The following is an 18,889-nucleotide window of genomic DNA, read 5'->3' as shown; positions in this document are numbered from 1 at the left end:
GACAATGCAAAGTCCTTACCACTTTTCCCTAATTATGTCTCTAGGTGAGTGGTATTCTAAAATACAAGTGAGTAGTGTATATATTTTTCTAGGTCACCACTAAACAGAGGGAATCTGAATCTTTTCACTATTCAAAAATCATTTTATATTGATCATTAAAATATTATTGAATTATTGTGAGATTAAAGGTGACCATTCAAAAGACAAATTTACCATTAAGAGTAACTAATAGTTATTCAAAAACCACAAAATAGTTACAGCAAAACAAGAAGAAAGCAATATTTCTAAATAAGCAAATACTATAAAATATTGTAAAGGAATTAAAAATTCAAGTATTTATTATTAGCCAACAACATGCTGTAATATGTTTATCCTACTAGCTGGGATGAAATGGAAGAACCTTGACTTAAAACTCAGAAGCTAACATAGCTCCTATGTAGTTTAAAAATGGAAAAATTAGTACCTTTACTTAAAATGAGAAATCTAAAAGAAAAATAAATTCCATAACTCTTTAATTGACTATGATTCTATTTTGATTCTTCTCTTCTTTTTTTTTTTGGGGTGAGGCAGTTGGGATTAAGTGATTAAGGGATTAAATCTATGGTCACACAGCTATTAAGTACCAAATGTCTGAGTGGGGGTTTGAACTCATCCTCCTGATTCCAGAGGCAGTATTCTCTCCATTATGTCACCTAGCTACCCTGATTCTTATCTTTTTTGTCCAGAAACAACTTTTATCCATATAACTGTAAGGATGTATTTTTATCTTTTTTACATACTTCTTTTTACATTAATCTGTGGAACTTAAAATTCAATGAGTTATTTGGGTTTATAGGTTCCTAAGAAAGAGGAAGAAAGACATATGATAAAAAAAAAGACAATTAATTCTTGAGCATATACGAAATATCAACTGGTATCAATGAAGACAAATCTTAAATAACATAGATATAACATATAAAATGCCAAAAGGCCTTACTTACATTTCTCGCCCATTTCCAGACATCTTGAATCCACCAAAAGGGGCTTGAGGAGAAGTCACAGTATAGCAATTCACCCTATAAAGACAAGGGTAATTTTTACTGGTATTTCAGTTTAATTCAATCAGTATTTGTTTAGTGCCTACTGTGTTTGAGGTTCTTTGGATTTTATTTTTAGAGAGGAAAGGAAGAGGCATTAATTAAGGGCATACTATGAGCCAGGCATTATGTTAAATGCTTTGCAGATATTATCTCTTAACTTTTGGATTAGATCTATAATTTCATTGGAATGCAGAACTCCCAGTGAAAAATGTTTCTCTACCAAAGCAAATTTCAATCTTCTTTGCAATTTACAGTCCTAATTTAAGTTAAATTTATGGTTAAATGACTTGTCCAGAGCTGTGGACCAGTATGGGACAGAGGCAGGCTTTCAATCAAGGATTTTAAGATTTTGAAGCATTTCTTTATCTAAAATAGTAGAAACTATCTCTCATTGTAAGCAATCAACACAAATTTTTTTAGGTTTAGAGGAACTAAAAAGTGAAAGCATTTGACTTTATTAGCTCTAGAGTCATTTATAAATTTACTTCAATAATTCAATAGCATTGTCATCTCATCAATGTGAGCACTTCCTCTTTTGGAAGGAAATAGGCCCATTCATCTATTTCAAAACCTGTGTGACACTCAAGAACCAATTTTCATTACATTTTAGTGGATTTTATTACAAGAGAGTCTTTTATTATTGATGTCATACTATGAATACCTAAACTATATTAACTGATGTTATTAGTATAACAAGTAAAGGTAGTCATTCATACTTAATATTTCACATCTATCTTATAGGTATGTCAATATTGACTGCCACTATGTGATTACATTAAAATTCTTTTAAGTTAGTTCCTTGGATTAAACATGTTTTGGGAGATCTACACTTAGCATATTCACCATGTTAACTCTTGAGTACCAACTTATATATTTCCATTTTTGTAAACCAGCCACTCATAATCAGATGTTAAATGAAATTATTTACTTAATGATAAGGCAAAAAGAAAAAAAGAAAGAAACTAACAACATTGCTGATAATGATGTATTGAAGCAAGTGCTAAATAATACAACAGATTATAATCTACAAATAATAATAATTATAACTAATATTTATATAACACCATGTGCCAAGTACTGTGCTAAGCACTTTATAATCATTATTTGATCAAATAGCCCCATAATAACTGTAAGAAGTAGGCACTATTATACCTATTTCATAGAAGAGGAAACTGAGGCAAATATGGATTAAGTGATTTGTCCAGTATCACACAGCTAGCAATATATAAGGCTACATTTAAAATCAGGTTTTTGTGATTACAGGCTCAGTGCTCTATCTACTGAACTAGTTATTTCATAATATTTCACAAAACACTTAGTGGGGCAGAGGCATACACTTATAAAAACCTGTCTAGAGAGCATGAGTTAGGTAATTCTTTAGGTAATTCGTAACCTAGGCCTATAGCTAGTGTCATCTTTTTGTCCTGGGAACTACCAATAAAACATATTTTTAAAGATAAAACCATAGAAAATGCTTAGAACTTCCTACAGAGCACTTAATGGAACTATTGGCAAATTATTAAGGTGAGAAAAAATTTTTGGTTCCAAGAATTCCTTAGAATAGTAGTACTTCTTGGACTGAAAGTTAGAACTCTAAAGAGGAAGGGAATCTATCTGAACTGCTTATGTCAAGTGCAATTTGTGTGTGTGTGTGTGTGTGTGTGTGTGTGTGTGTGTGTGTGTGTGTGTGTGTGTATTCTTCAGAGCAGGTGCTAATTTGTATTGGTAGGGGAGTTTTCCTCACAGGGAGATCCCTAACCTAATGACATCACAGGTCTAAATGATATCATAGCCCTAATTAAGAATATATAATGTAAACATACAACACTGTGTCTTCTATATCAATCAGTGCAGTGCTAAGCATGAACCTGCAATTTCACCGGCACAGTTTCTACTATTATCTACTATTATTTCCCTTGATGGAGTAAGGCAACTTATGACGAGAACCCACAAGGCAAATGAGCCCAGCAAGTTGTCCAAATTATTAGTAAAGATCTGGTCAGCTTGGTGGGGAAGGTGCTTTTATGTTTGTTTATAACTGTCATAACTCCACCAGCAGTTTCAATTTCAAGGAAATAGCAGCAAGTCCTACACATTTTCAGATTTATCACTATGGAAAGCTGCACAATAAGCAACAGCTTATCATCAGGATTGATATTCTTGTTGAGCTCCTTGCTATTAACAATGATCTTCATTTTCCCATGTTGGAAGATTTTTGTTGTTTCATTTTCCCATGTTGGAAGATTTTTGTTGTTTCATTTTCCCATGTTGGAAGTGGTACCACAATCAGGATTGTGTATCCCTTCATCATGAGAGTTGGGAACATAGGTAACCATTGTGGAGGAATAAGAATTACTGCTGTGTTGAGTAGATCCCTAAGTTTTTCTCAATAATATTTGATTTTTCCAATTACACACAAAGATAGTCTTTAACATTTATTTTTGTAAGATTTAGAATTTCAAACTTTTTTTCCCCTCTCTCCCTTTCCCTCCTTCCCCAAGACAGCAAGAAATCCTATATACTTGTACAATCGCTCAAGGTTTTTCTTTTAATGATTTTGAGATGTGATGAAATTTCCTAAAAAGACCTCATTGATAATGTTTGACTTACCAGACTGTTCCAGCTTGAAGGGCAGAGGAAATTGTTAACGCTTTATCAAGATCTTTGGTAAAAATGCCTGCTGCTAAGCCATAGTGGGTATTATTGGCCCTCTTGATCACTTCATCAATAGTTTTAAACTTCATGATTTGTTGGACTGGCCCAAAAATCTGCTCCAGAGAAAGGAGAGAGAAAAAGAAGTAGAAGGAATGAGAGAGAGGAAAAAAAGGTGAGAGGGGAAAAGTACACAAATATGAATCAAATCAAACTGACTAGTTTTTTGTTATACGGACAACTTGTTATTGTTTGTTTTTTGGTTTGGGACATGAATTTCAGTACAACAAGCTTTTGTGGAGGTTTTCCTAAAATGACATGCAATCATTTTGGGGTTAATCGTCACCATACTTGGGTTAGAACTATATCCATGGCAAATAATTTTTTATAAAATAAACCACAAGTTCCTCAAAATCAGAAATTGGCTTTAGATTTGTTTTTGTATTCCCAGTGACTAGCATAGTACCTTGCACATAGTAGATGTTAACATTAGCAAATGCAATCAATAAATGTTAATCAAAAATTCTTTGTGACTTTCAAATGTTTGAAGAAATGATTCCAACCTGTCTCTTAGAACTAAAAAGTCATTTATTCTGGCAATGGGCAGAAGAAGTATTTAAATATTTGTAATCAACTGCAGATTTTGGGTTTTCCTTGATATTTTTCTTCCAGACATACTATAGCAATTCTGAAATAACATATCTATTTCCCACTTCTGTCCTACTGGAGCCAAGAAATGGGACCATTTCATTGAAAAAGAAATAGAAAGCTTTTCAAATATTTGTGAACTTCAAATAATGCTCCTTTTTGTAATGCCTTCCATTTGGGTTGGCATGTTTTCCATAACTTTATCTCCCAACCTTGAGTATGTTTTTCTGTTTACTTTCTCTAGTTTGTTATGAAAGGGGATGGATAACAAGAGCTTGCTTTTCTTTTCTGAACTAACACTGAACAAAAGATATTATTTATTTGCTCTGAACCCCATGCCCCATACATATACATTTGTGTATATATGCACACATATATACATGATATACATGTATCCTATTCTTATTGCACACACACATATTCCTATTGTAAAGAATTACATGCCACTTTAAATGGTCTTAAAAGGTCAATATATCTATTTAGCTATCAGGGAATAACTCAGAGATTGGAATAAGGAAAATCTCTGATTTGAAATAGAAGTTAATCCTCTAGTTGACAAAAGTATAGAATCTAAGACATCATCAATTTTAAATTTGCTCTTCCACACAGAAAATGTCTTCTGGAAATAATTGCCTTTTATGAATTAACTGTATTTTTAAACCTTACACTTATTTTGACTACCCATTGTGTTTTGAAATTGCTACTTTGCTGCTGATGAAAAAAAATGTAATGTAACTCTTGCACCTTAGGCAAATCAATTTATTTTTTTTGATTACCTTATTTTTCTTATGGTTAAAAGGAGGGAGTTATATTAAATGACACCAAAGATCCCATCCAAGTATAAAAACAATATCTATACTTATGATATCCAAATCAATGGCCAGGTATTTGATTTTTTTTTTCCGAGGATTGACAGAAGTTGTAAAATATCTAAGCCCCAGGCACTTTTCTTTTTGTTAAAAAAAAAATGGGACTACAGAAGCAGAATATTGCATACGCTATATACTTGTTCACATTGTCAATCAGTTCTACCTGATTTTTTTTTTTTTTTTTAATAATGGAGAGTCAATGGAAAAAAGAGTTTATTGGGCAATATCTGTGTTATTAAAAAAAAGCATTGATAAGTTTTTAAAAAATATCAAATGTGGATAAACAATGTAAGATATTATGTTCTTAGGTATTAATTTTATGCTATAAACTTTCCATTTAAGTTCAGGTCTGACCAACAAGCATTATGAAAAGACTAGACTAATGATCCACAAAATAAATAACTTTGCAGATAAAAATAAAGGAGAACTGGAATACTGTTCCCATACTTTTGAAGCAAGTCATTTTGCTATCATTAAGCCTCAGTTATCTTACCTGTCAAAAGGACAATACTACCAGGGAGTGAAGTAATTAAATATGTAAAGGATCTTTGATTTTTATGGGAGTTGGGAATTCCCTTCGACAAAATCAGGGCATCATCACATTATGAATTAGTAGGTAAGTCCTGAGGAGTGGCTAAATCACTAGGATGTTAAGTGATATGTCCACATGGGTATTGTGTCAGAAGCAAGATTCAAAACTAGTACAATTAGGAGCCTAAGAGCTATTCATAATATTGTTATCTTTATGTGTGAGTAACAATGTAATGACAATGAGATCAGAAATTCTAGCACTATCTGAAAAGTTAAATAGGTATTAAGAGGAAAGCTGTGTGACCCTCGGGAAATCACTTAACTATGTTTACCTCAGTTTCCTTATCTATGAAATGAACTGGAGAAGGAAATGGGAAACTACTTCAATGTCTTTGCCACAAAAACTTCAAATGGAGTCATTAAGTGTTGGGCATGATTGAAATAACTAAACAATAGCCGCAACAACAACAAATGAGAATAGTACACATGGGTATTCTAGGAAATGTTTACAATCGGCTGTTCAAAAATGAGAATTCAGATTTACTTTTGATCTACATTATTAACATTTCCTTCATTACTTTCTCAAATCTAGTAAGCCAACAAAATAACAAATCACATCTTAATTTGTAAAATTTGATGTTGGAGTAGAACAGCTCAGAGCATACCCTGAAAGACACTACTATCAAAAACGCTATTCTGTGGCTGAAGAGCAATATTTTAAAAAATACATTATCTTTTAATGAGATTCTCATGTTCAGATATAGTGACTTTTTTTTCCTTTTGATCTCTGCCATATATAAAGATATTAAGGAACTGGAGAGGGGTCAGAGCAGTTCAGATGAAATGGCATTCATTGACTTTGGAATCAAAGGATATGGGTTCACATCTCCATCGAATGCTGACTATTTTGTGTGATCTTGTGTGATTTACTCTACCAAAGCTTCAGTTTTTTTTTTTTTAATCTGGTAAATAAAGGAGTGTTAAAGTCTTCTGAGGTCTCTTCTAGCCCTTTCTATAAGATTATGATACTAAAAGTATGATTTCCATTATTAAAGTAGATGAAACAATAGGTCTGTTGGAATAAGGAGATGTAAAAGGAATGTGCTTGATGTGAAAAAGAGAAGATTAAGGAGTAACTCCAAGATTATCATAATTAAGAGTTGCTGATTCATTTTACTGGTAATATGCTATCATTATTAATTAATTAATAATAATTAATTAATGACTAACTACCCGGAAATTATGTTTCTCTAACTTTTAAAATTTCACAAACTTTGTTATTAAATAATATTTATAAGATGCTCGGTAATCTTTGGAATGCTATCTAAAAGTTAACATTTATCATTACTGTTGTTATTTAAAGGGATAAAGGAATTAGATGAAAAGGGAAGCCAAAAGTTGAATTGAATAGGAGTGAAAAAACTTCATGTAGTAATGAGAATATTAGTAGATACAATGAAGTCTTTATCTCTCTAGAAGTAGTTACAATATTTGTTCTGGGTAGTTTAGTTATCTGTAAAGTAATATAAGTATAATATAGCTTGAAGCTGCCATATGATATTTAGTATTTTTTGTTAGTTCAATGTTTCCTCATCTAGATGACAATAGCTATAATTCAATCAATAAATAAGACAAGGCAACTAAGGTAAAATAGAGAGGAAGATTAGATTCTACTGAATAAGTTATTCAACCAGGTGTATATTGAAAATGGATACTTTGTATAAAAGTATATAAACAAAAAAGAAAGTAACTGAAGAAACAGTATGGAATGACATCCTTTACCTCTTCTTTGGCAATGCGCATCTCATCAGTAACATTGGAGAAAACTGTGGGTTGGATGAAGTAACCTTTGTCTCCCCATGGTCCTCCTCCACATTCCAGTTGAGCTCCTTGCTTTATCCCACTCTTAATGAGGTCAAGTATTTTGTTGTACTGCTCTTTATCAATCTACATGAAAATATGAGGGGCAGGAGAGGTAAGGATAACAAAAAGGACCAAAAAAATAAACTTAGAATGACAGTGATTCTTTGAACTTGTAATTAAGAAAAAAGAGAAAATGGTTAAATGTTGCAGATATATCTAAATTGCTTTTCTGGCCTGCAAATTAGTTGTTTTTTTTTAATCTTTTTTTTGGTAAAGTATTATCTAAGTGCAAATTAAGACTATTGTTAGTCTTAAAAATGTGTGTTGAGATATTTTATGGCTAGCTAATTGAGCTTTTGACATGTGGCTAAAAGAAAGGGGAAAAGAATCACTTTTAAATGCCTGCTCTTAAATTATTCCAGAAGGTCTCAATGTAAAGTTACAGATTTAGAATCATCTTGTATTAAGATCCTTGGAAAAATGAAAGAATAAAATTTTGTTTAATTATAATTCAATCAAAGTCCACTTCTAATAGGATTTTAAAATCAAGAAAATATATTCCAGTTAATCTTAGTTTACCTTTTTTTCATAAAAATAATTAGAGTCATTAAGAACTGGGCCTACGATTTAGAAGGGATATTTGTTCCCAATGAGTTCACACTCTCCCCTGAAATCAATAAAGCTTATGGCAAAACTCATCAAGAGATGTTTAAAATGGTAGCTTAAACTGGGAGGCTAGCATTTCCAAGCCAGTTACTTAGTAATGAACAGCACAATACACACATAATTACTGCCTATTAGCATTTTCTCATGGTAACTATCTCTTGGCACTATTGAATGCCATTGAGGTTATCCTAAGTAAGAAAAATTTAGTAGATACTCAGTTTCTTTGTTAAGTATTTTAACATTTATTATTATGCAAAGAAAAAAACATAAAAAATTATCAAAGGAAGAGAGTGGTTTTAAAGTTTCTAATTCCTCATATATATATTTTTTGAGGAGGAGAAGGCTGACAAAGAAAAGAAAGTATGGTGTAGGAGAAAGAAGATTGGATTTGGAGTCAGAAAACTCAGGCAAAATTCTAGCTCTAATACTCAATTAAGTGATTGTAAGATGACTCAACCTTAATGAGTCTTAATTTCCTCATCCTTAAAATGGGATAACAACATTTGCATTGCTTAGCTCAAAGGGCTGTTATTAGAAAAGTGCTTTTAAGTTCCAAAGTATTACATAAATGAGATATTGAAAATTTCCAAGGGGGCCACCTTATCACATCAATCAATCTATATATCAACAAGCACTTACTATATGTCACTAATAGTTTAGCATAATAGTTTAAGTCAAGAAGTTCTGTTTTCTATATAGTACACAGTAATAGCAAGACTATGTGATGATCAACTGAAATGAACTTGGCTCTTCCCAACAATGCAGTGATTGAAGACAATTCCAATTGACTTGGGAAAGAAAATGCCATTTGTATCCAGAGATAGAATTATGGAGATTGAATATGGATTGAATCATACTATTTTCATCTTTTTAAAAAAATTGTGTTTTTTTCTTTGTAGTGTTTTTTCCTCTTTTAATCTGATTTTTTTTTTTTTTTACACAACATGACAAATATGGGAAAATGTTTAAAAAGATAATACACATTTAGCCTATATCAAATTGTTTGTTATCTTGGGGAAGGGGAAGATAAGAGAGGAGTGAAAGAAAATTGGAACACAAAATCTTACAAAAATGAATGTTGAAAACTATCTTTAAATGCATCTGGAATAATAAAATATTATTGAGGATAAAAGGAAATTTAAAAAAGACCTGGGTTCTAGACCTGTCTGTGTAGGCTTGGTGACGCTAAGTGATTTAAAATATCAGTGGTCAGTTTAGGCAATTCTTTAAATTACAGAGAAGGTGCTGATCTGTATTGATAAGAGGGAGTTTCCTCACTAGGGAGTTCTCCAGTGCCATCAAACTCAAATAGAAACTGATCCCTACAAACTATATATTGACCTTTTAAACTGCCATTATTTTTCTCTTCCTCCATTTCCTAGACTGATTCTCCTTCCCCCCTCCCCCCTTTTTTTTCCTGAGGCAATTGGGGTTAAGTGACTTGCTCAGGGTCACACAGCTAGGCAGTGTTAAGTGTCTGAGGCCAGACTTGAACTTAGGTCCTCCTGACTTCAGGGCTGGTACTCTATCCACTGCGCCACCTAGCTGCCCTTTTTCTTCCCAATTTCGCTGTCATTATACTTTTAGGTTGCCAAGCTAGAAACATTTGGGACATCTTTGACTTTTCTCCCCCCCCCCTATATTCCATTTCACATCTGTTATTATCATCTTTTAAAATGTTTTTTTCCCTCTCTGCTACTAATATTATGCAGTGGCCTACCTATGGTTCTGATTTCAGTGCTCTCCTTTCTGATCCATTCTGAAAATAAGAAACTTTTAAACCTCATCTTTATAAAATACCATTTTCATTATCTTTGAAATCTACTTCATCAAGTCTATGTCTTGGCTTTCAAATCCATTTCTAATTAGATCTCATCCTACCTGACGATTTCTTATTACACCCCAAAAATGTACCATCTCTTTGCTAATGTGCACACGATAAATACCATTTATCATCTCTCTTATAATATGAATAGAGCTATTAACCATCCTATTATTGCTCCCTTTACTGAAATAGATAGAGTTCCTTGAGTTCCTAGGACAAGAAGTAGAAAAGAACATTGATTTGGAGTCAAAGGATCTAAGTTTAAATTTTATCATGTTTCTTTAATTCTGGGTAAGGTACTTTACCTATTCTTCTGTTTCCTAATAAATAAAGTGAGGGATTTGAATAGGATGAGGTTTCAATCTCATATGCTTTGTCATTGTTCAGCTGTTTTCAGTTTTGTTCAACTTTCTGTGACCTTATTTTGAGTTTTGAATTCAGGGAAGCAATAAAATGAAAGTTTGAATTTTATATTGAGATGTAAGCCCTCACTCCATTCATTTCTAGGTCTTGCATCCCCTATGAATTAGTGAAAAGGTGTAAAAAATACCAATTTTAGTCAAAGGAATTAGTCTGTCCTTCATTTGAGGGACACAAGATTCCTCTTTTCTATACCAGGCAAGAGGACATGTGAGGATAGCTATATGATAATTTACTCCCTGGTTACAGAGGAAGAAAATAGGGCTGTGCTTAATTTTTAAAAAATAATGATTAATAATAATAGCATTTATATATTACTTTGAAGTTTACCTAGTACTATTTGTATATTTTCTCATTTAAACTTCTATAAGGTATGTGCTAATGTTATTTCCATTTTACAGATGAGGGAGCAGGATAAGAGCCTTGCCCTTGGTCACATAGGTTAGTGTCTGGGGAGATTTCAACTTAGTTCTTCCTGATTCCAGTCTGAGGAAGTTTTGTTCCCTGTTCCAAGTTGGGAAATCCTGACTACACATCTTTTCAATCTATTCTATCTTAGGAAAACAAGCAAGGTCAGCATCACCCTCATTTCATTCTGGATCAAGAGAAAGAAAATAGAGCCAAACTTCCTCCCCTCTATTGATCTGTTTCCTATGGTGTGTATTCCTTTATTACCAACCTGAGGGCCTTGCTGTACTCCTGGGTGCAGAGGATTCCCCAGTGTGTATTTCTTGGCACGTTCTACACTCCTCTTCACAAACTCATCGTAGATAGACTCTTCCACAAAAAGCCTTGAAGCAGCGATGCAGCACTGGCCCTGGTGGAAGAACACACCCTGGTGTGCAAATTCCACAGCATTATCCACTGTAAAAGAAACATCATCAATCCATAGGTTATCCAAAGTCAAAAACACATTTCCAAAAGATGACACATATACATGTATACACATATAGTTATGCACACGTACATGCGCACATGTCCAGAGAAGTGACTTTGAATATATGTTCTATGACTCTTTGAACTTCATTGTCACTGAATATTTGTGAATGGAAACTGCAATAAAACTGGATAATGGGGAAAACTTGAAATGATTGTATAAATCTTTTGTGCTCAATTGCATTAAAATACTACTTTAAAAAGACTAATTACTCTCTAGTTTTGGTAAAAAGTATCCCTGGAATATAGCTAAAAGTTTTTGTTTTTTTTTTGTTTGTGGGTTGTTGTTTTGCAGTTAAGCCTATATTAGAAGAAATTATCATCATTTTAATGTAATAATATCCCAGAAGCTTAGCTTGGGAATTATGTATAATTTTTTTAAACTTTGCATATTGTCAAGATCAATTTATTTCTTGGCTGAAAGGTTAATTCAATCAATTTAGGAACCTTTCTATATTACCCTTTGTTAAGTCAGAATCCACTAACAGTCACAGTGGAGAGGCAGCTAGGTGGCACAGTGGATAGAGCACCAGCCCTGAAGTGAGGAAGACCTGAGTTCAAATGTGATCTCAGATGCTTAATACTTCCTAGCTGTGTGATCTTGGACAAGTCACTTAACCCCAATTGCCTCAGCAAAACAAATAAATAAATAAAAATAAAAGTCACAGTGGGTAAAGTATTAGGCTAAAAATCAAGAAAACTTGAGTTCAAATTTAGCCTCTAACACTGTGTGACCTTGGGCAGTTCAGTTAAACTCAATTTCCTCAAGTGTAAAAAGGGATTAATAATGGCATCTATTTCCCAGAATTATTGTGACAGTCAAGTGAAATAATTTATTTGTAAATCATTTTTCTACATATATGTATGTTTATATATATATGTATATATATATATATGCTAGGTTTTATTGTTATTTTTGTCATTATCATCTTAATTAAAACAACCTACATACTCAGTTCCATTAACATGATGAAATTTTCTCCCTGTCTTAAAATCCTTTTGAACTACCTTGTGATTAACAAAGGCTTTTAAAAGGAAGCATCTTTCAAGGTGGTACAAAAAATGCAAGGACAGTATCTAAAAAACTATGCAGTTAAAATTTCAGGAAGTAGATGGTACAATACACATCAGAGATACATTATGTCCTTTATACACCAGAGCTTAGCCCTCCTGCTGGTTTGAAAAGACTGGAATAAAAGACAGTGAAGTATAATTCAGGGCTTTTTAGTTTATGGATCATCTTCCAAAAATAAAGACAACGAGGTAATTTGTTTGTTTTATTCTAAAACAAAATCAAGTAAAATGTGAGCACCTGGAAGGGAACTATTGTTTTGGTTTTTGTCTTTTCTATCTCTAGAAGGGAACAAAGTGCTTTTCAAACAGAAAAGGCTTAGAAGAGTAATTGTTGATTTAAAAATGCCTCATCCTATTGCTCTCTAACATGATAAAAGTAAGAGACAAAGTGTAAATTATACTAACAGTCAGCATCAGCAAATACAATACAAGGACTCTTTCCTCCCAGTTCCAGTGTAACCCTCTTCAGGTTGCTTTTCCCAGCAGCCTGTTTGATTAACAGGCCAACCTGAAAGAGAACAAAATGAGGAAGTTGTTTCCTAATAATGAAAGTTGATGGGCTGACATCCATGGCTCTTGGATTTTTATGTCCTGAATTTCTCATGTTTCCTCATTTATATTGTTTGTTTGATTTGTATTTACTCAGATGGAAAACTGAAAGAAATAATTTTATCATTTCCAATTTGAAAATTATATGATTCTATAATCTTCTGTATTCACTCTCTCAATCACCTTTTGACTTAACACATTAATAGAAAAGAAAATTGGAAGGAAGCATTTGGAGATGACTTTTGCTTGTATTTGGATATGGCGATGTGTTTTATTTTACTGTAAAACAATCCAGCAAATCAATGTCCCTTATTATACCTAATATTTATCAATATTTAGTTTTCCAAACTAAACTTTGGAAAATAAAGAGAATTCCTAAAATGCCAGTTGATAATATAAACTCTTAGTTTTTATTTTGCATAATTATTCCTACATTAATACTAAGAAAACCAAAGTGAATGAAAAAAGTATGTTGACCAAGTGATGTCATACAGTTGGATGAATAGTCTATCAAATAAGTCTGACCATTATAACTTTAGTAATCACTGTAAATGGACAATGGATTAATCATAGAATTGAATAGTAGGAAAAATAAGGCTAGGTTGTAATTGGAAAAATACATAGTGCTCTTGGCAACCCCAAATATGTTGCTCCTGAAATAATCTGTTGATTACCAATACTCTCAAAAGAATTATAATTACAAATAATACAAAGAACAGTAAAAAGACATTAAGTTATGTAAGTGTGCTGTAGAACATCAATGACTATCTCTCAGAGATATGAAAGATTAAACTGAGATTATGTATAATCAGAAAAGGAGGTGATAGTAACAAAAATTAGAAATGATAGCTAAAATGTCCCTTTCATATATGTACCCAGAAGATACTAAATTAATAAATGACAGTCCTCCAGTACTTTTTGAACATCTTCAATGAGAAAAATGGATAAGAATTGTATAGAATGAGAAGGCACAGAGCAGTTATGTATTGTATTAACCAAGGAATCACTAATACTAATAAAATAATGGATCAATGAAAGTGTATAACTTGCTGATTGCTACCATAGATTACCATGTAGTATTTAAATCTCCTTGTATGTTTTTAAGTTATATTAAAACTGGTTTATTTTAATTCGACTATCTTCAAGGAATCTAGAAAAAAATTTTCTGGTGTGAAGCCTATCTAGATAGTTATTATAATTAAAAACCATTTAGAAAGATACATTATTGTGGTGAATATAAATGGATATGGTATATATTTGTGATATCTTTTTCTTAACATATGTATTTATGTATAGATTTTGATCTTTCCCTTTCTTTCTCCCTCAACTTTTCCTACCCAGCTCATAAACTATTAGAATTGGAAGGGGCTTTAAAGTTTATCTAATCCAACCCTTTTATTATACAGAGGAAGTTGTGATTTGTTGAATATGTACAGTTATTTAATGACAAAATCTCAGATCCAAAATTTCTGATTTCAAGGTTTTTGCTGTTCTTCACAGGGCTGTGATTAAAAAAAAAAAAGTACTTTGTAATCTCTCTAAAGCACATAGGCATGTAGGACCTTAGTAACCCTACCATACCATTTAGCATTGATCCTATGAAATAATACCTTAAATAAAGAGTAGTCATTTAAAATCACAAAGGCTTTGTTTGTGTTTCTTTCACATATCCATCACTACATTCATTGTAACCCCTACATGTAAATACTGATTTCATGTCCATGACCTAGTCTTGCTTATCAATTCTTATACATCTACTTGTGACTCATCAATGGGACCCATCTTGGCCTTCCTTCCTGTTAGCTCTTGTGTGTGCACAGAATTCAGGTTTATTAGGATGCCTTTCTATGTGTGACAAACATAAGAAGGAAGATCACTCTGATGAATTCTGGGAGTGGAAGTAGTAGTGCTTCCATCAATCAGGCAGTTTTAATTAAATGTTTACTCTTTGCTAATGTTTCTGCTACATACCATAAAAAAAGCAAAAGAGAGAGAATTCTTTTAGGGAGGCTTATATTTCTCAGACCTAACACAGTGTCTTGCAAATAGAAGGTACTTAAAGAATGAATACTGGTTGAATTAAATTGGAGACTCTTCTCTCCCTAATTTTTTTCCCTATCAACCATGTTTGAAGACATTAGATAAAAATGTAATTTAAATGGAACTTGACCCCAAAATGGCTACACAAACTAATCATTGGTAATACCTTAATTTTAAACTTATTTTACCTCTGTGGACCCTGTGAAAGACACTTTATCTACATCCATGTGAGAAGAAATGGCTGCTCCAGCTGTGGGTCCATAACCAGGCACAATATTCACTACTCCTGGAGGAAATCCTGCCTAAAGAATAGAGAGTCATAAATTAATCCCAGAGAAAACAAAGCTCTAAAACTACAATGAATAGAATGCCTTTCTTATTATCATAATTATCAGGAACTTCAGAATCTAGTTAGAAGATTACTATACAAATTAGGAAATCTTCTTTCATTTGTTAATTTTTATTATTTGTTTTATCTTTCAATAGTAAATAAATATCTTTCAAAAAGAACCTTTATGTTGATCTAGGAATGAAATACATTTCTGGAGATTAATGTTTCTTGAGGAAAGAGGAATGTTTCTAGAGGAAGAAGATCAGAAAGTTAAAAAAAAATCACTCTTTGTCCTGGCATGGTTTCATTTCATTTATTCATAACAGGAATATGTTGTTGGTGTATTCTGAAGATATTCTTGATAAAATGTTTTATGTTTCTTCACTTCCCTTTACCAGGAAGGGACAGAGTTAAGATAGTAGTAACCATGCTAGAATGAATTAGGACTTATGAATGGTATGTACATATTCCTTCTGTCTATCTAACTACCAATATTTCCCCTTGGTTTTTTTCTTAATGACTCATTATGATGCAACATTTAATTCCTATAATCCTTTTAGATTACAACATTAAGAATGGCCATTGGAGAGTCAGATTCAAATCTTAAGAATTTTTAGGAGAAAGAAACATTCCCATGTTGAGGTACTAGAGTATGACTTTAGAGGAGACCCTGAGTTTTATTATTGAGCTCACAGGACAAGACCTGGAAGATCCATCCTACTGAGATAGCTTTGAAATCAGATCACTAATAAAATCTGTATCTACTATCTAAGAATCAGCCTAAGTTGGACTTTTGGGTTATAGAGTATCATAATTTTCAGCCACAGCAACTCTCAAAACCTTCAACTAATTTGTGTTGTATGCATACATCAGTGGAGAGAGCATATACACCAAGAAAATCACATTCTTGAAATGTTGCAGAATAATATAATAGGGTCTATGTTTGGGGATGATGATAACCATTGAGGGTTATTCAAAACCACATGTAATCTAAACAAACTGAAAACATAAAGTGTATTGATAATGTTAAATTGATAATATACCTAATTTTTTTAAACAGGAAAATAAGCAGCACAAGGAATTAAATATATATTTCAAAGGCATTTAAGCATAGACAACTTTGTTTTTGACCCTTCCTTATTCTGGGATACATACACACACACATGCACATAGAGAGGTATATATGTATATGCATATACACATCTGTGCATATATCTATAGATATATTTATACACATATGTATATATTTGTATAACAAATTTATTTTATTTTCAATTCATGGAACAAAATAAAAATTTTCATAGCACAACATAATAAAAAAGATGAATGCATAAGAAATTGAAAATCTACCATGTACAGCTAGTTATCCCCCCACATGCCACAATTATCCCATAAATTTCCTTTTTTTCCCCCTTTTTCTCTTCCTTCTGTTCTAGAGGTAGCTACTGTTACACAGTACACATACATCTATAAAATTATTCTATATATCTATCTCTAGATGCAGATGGTATCTTTCTTCATATAGTCTTCATTTTTAATTTGAGTTATTTTATAGTAGTCCAAATAACTTAGTTGTTCAAAGTCATTTTAAAAACAATATCGCTGTTACTATACATAATGATCTCTTGGTTCTACTCACCTCATACTACATAATTTTTTGCAAATATTTATACGGTGGGATATATTTATGTGGATTTTCTAAAGTCAGTGTCAAAGATTTTAAAGTTTCCTCATGTTTAGATAGGGTCCATTGGACTTTCTAACTGCAGTTAGGTAAAGAAGTAGTTTTACATAATACAAAGTGAAAAAAATGGGTCATCAGGATGCTTTAGTGAGGACAGCACTCCAGTTTTTCATGTAGTAGATTGTTAGAGAGCATATTGTGACTTAGCAAACTTACCTCTTTGATTAGTGATGCTACATAAAGAGCAGTGAGTGGAGTCTGCTCTGCTGGTTTAACAACCACAGTGTTTCCACAGCAAAGGGCAGGTCCAATTTTCCAAACTAGCGAAACCAGGGGGAAATTCCACTATAAAGCAACAGACAAACATTGAGTTCTTCATCAATACTGACTTGTATTTTCCATCAAAACCATACCCTGATGTCTCATGGTGGTATGGGGTGACTGAGCAGTGGAATGAAAATTCTAAAAGGTGTTATTGAGGTAACAGCCTTTTAATTTTAGAGGAAGTGATAAATTATGTCATCTGAAGACCAAAATAGTTATTTTTGGAGAGGCTAATCAGAAGAATGGCTACCAACTCTTAGGAGAACTCACGTTAATTAAATAATAGAAATAACAAATTGTAGTATTTAAATAATGAACTGAATCTCACTCACAATTTCCCCTACATTCAACATTTACCAAACATTAAATAATAATTGTAGTAGTACCAACTCAACTTGTGATCTTTTAAATTTTAATGATTACAGGTTTGATGGCAACTCCCATATATTTTAAAAAGAATTTTTAGAAATAATAATTGCTATGTGTGTGTAGGGAAGGAGTGGCAAGTTTAGCCCTTTAATTTGAGTCCTTATGAATGATTTTCTTCCCACAGAGCAAAGTTTCATGGAGTAGGAACCATATGCTCAATTGGACAATTAAAAACTGAAATGCATCTTATTCTCTTAGCCATTTTTAATTTTTTTCAAATTATCATATTGATGATTTAGTGATCTAATATTTGAAACCATCTTGCAGATCAACTAGTTTGTTGGAGATATAAAGCTCAGAAAAGTATATATGGCATTATATTAATCTGTATTTATTCATCCATTCATTATTCATCTATCTATCTATCTATCTATCTATCTATCTATCTATCTATCTATTTATCTATCTTTCATCTATCTAAATAACATACTAGAAAGTACAAATCTTTTAAGATCCAGATAACCTTTCTTTGGCTTTAAAGGAAATCTTAACAAGGATGACTCTTGGCTTAAAGGAATTTTTAAAAATGTATTTTTTTTTCAAAAAGTTTTCAAAGTCTTATATGTGGAAGCAACTTACAGGAATGATTTGGCCACAAACACCAATAGGTTCATGTCTTGTATATGAGAAAAACTTTCCATCTGAAATAAACAAACAAATCCTTAAATTATTATTAGACAAATATGTTTCTGAAATAGCCAAAGCAAATATTTTCTATGTAGAAGAAGGGATTTTATAATATTGCATTATATACTAATGTATGATATTATCACATATATATGTATATAAACAAATGTATATAAATATATTATATTTTATCAATAGAACATTTAAATTCTTATTACTACTACAAATGTGTGTGTATTTTTTTTTAATTTAAGTGACCTTTATTATATAGTATGACATTTGATCTGACTCAAATCATACAGAGTTGGCTGTACAAAGATAGTTGTTAGAAGGGATTCAGAA

General features: G+C 32.2%; 1 protein-coding gene across 2 annotated transcripts in view; it reads right to left on the bottom strand.

Annotated features, from left to right (window-relative positions):
* LOC141550611 (aldehyde dehydrogenase 1A1-like) overlaps positions 1–18,889 on the bottom strand; it is a 42,439-nt gene that overhangs the window by 1,479 nt on the left and 22,071 nt on the right. For both annotated transcript variants that reach the window (XM_074281431.1, XM_074281432.1), the window contains exons 6-13: positions 18,500–18,561; positions 17,384–17,512; positions 15,341–15,454; positions 12,969–13,071; positions 11,233–11,417; positions 7,562–7,726; positions 3,690–3,847; positions 981–1,055 (exon numbers count right to left, since the gene is read on the bottom strand). In XM_074281431.1, coding sequence (XP_074137532.1) covers positions 981–1,055; positions 3,690–3,847; positions 7,562–7,726; positions 11,233–11,417; positions 12,969–13,071; positions 15,341–15,454; positions 17,384–17,512; positions 18,500–18,561 — 991 coding nt within the window. The remainder of the gene's footprint in view (positions 1–980; positions 1,056–3,689; positions 3,848–7,561; positions 7,727–11,232; positions 11,418–12,968; positions 13,072–15,340; positions 15,455–17,383; positions 17,513–18,499; positions 18,562–18,889) is intronic.

Source organism: Sminthopsis crassicaudata, chromosome 1 (assembly GCF_048593235.1).
Source record: "Sminthopsis crassicaudata isolate SCR6 chromosome 1, ASM4859323v1, whole genome shotgun sequence".
Taxonomy (NCBI): domain Eukaryota; kingdom Metazoa; phylum Chordata; class Mammalia; order Dasyuromorphia; family Dasyuridae; genus Sminthopsis; species Sminthopsis crassicaudata.
Note: the sequence above shows the minus strand (reverse complement) of the source record. Positions and strands in the feature narration are given on the sequence as shown.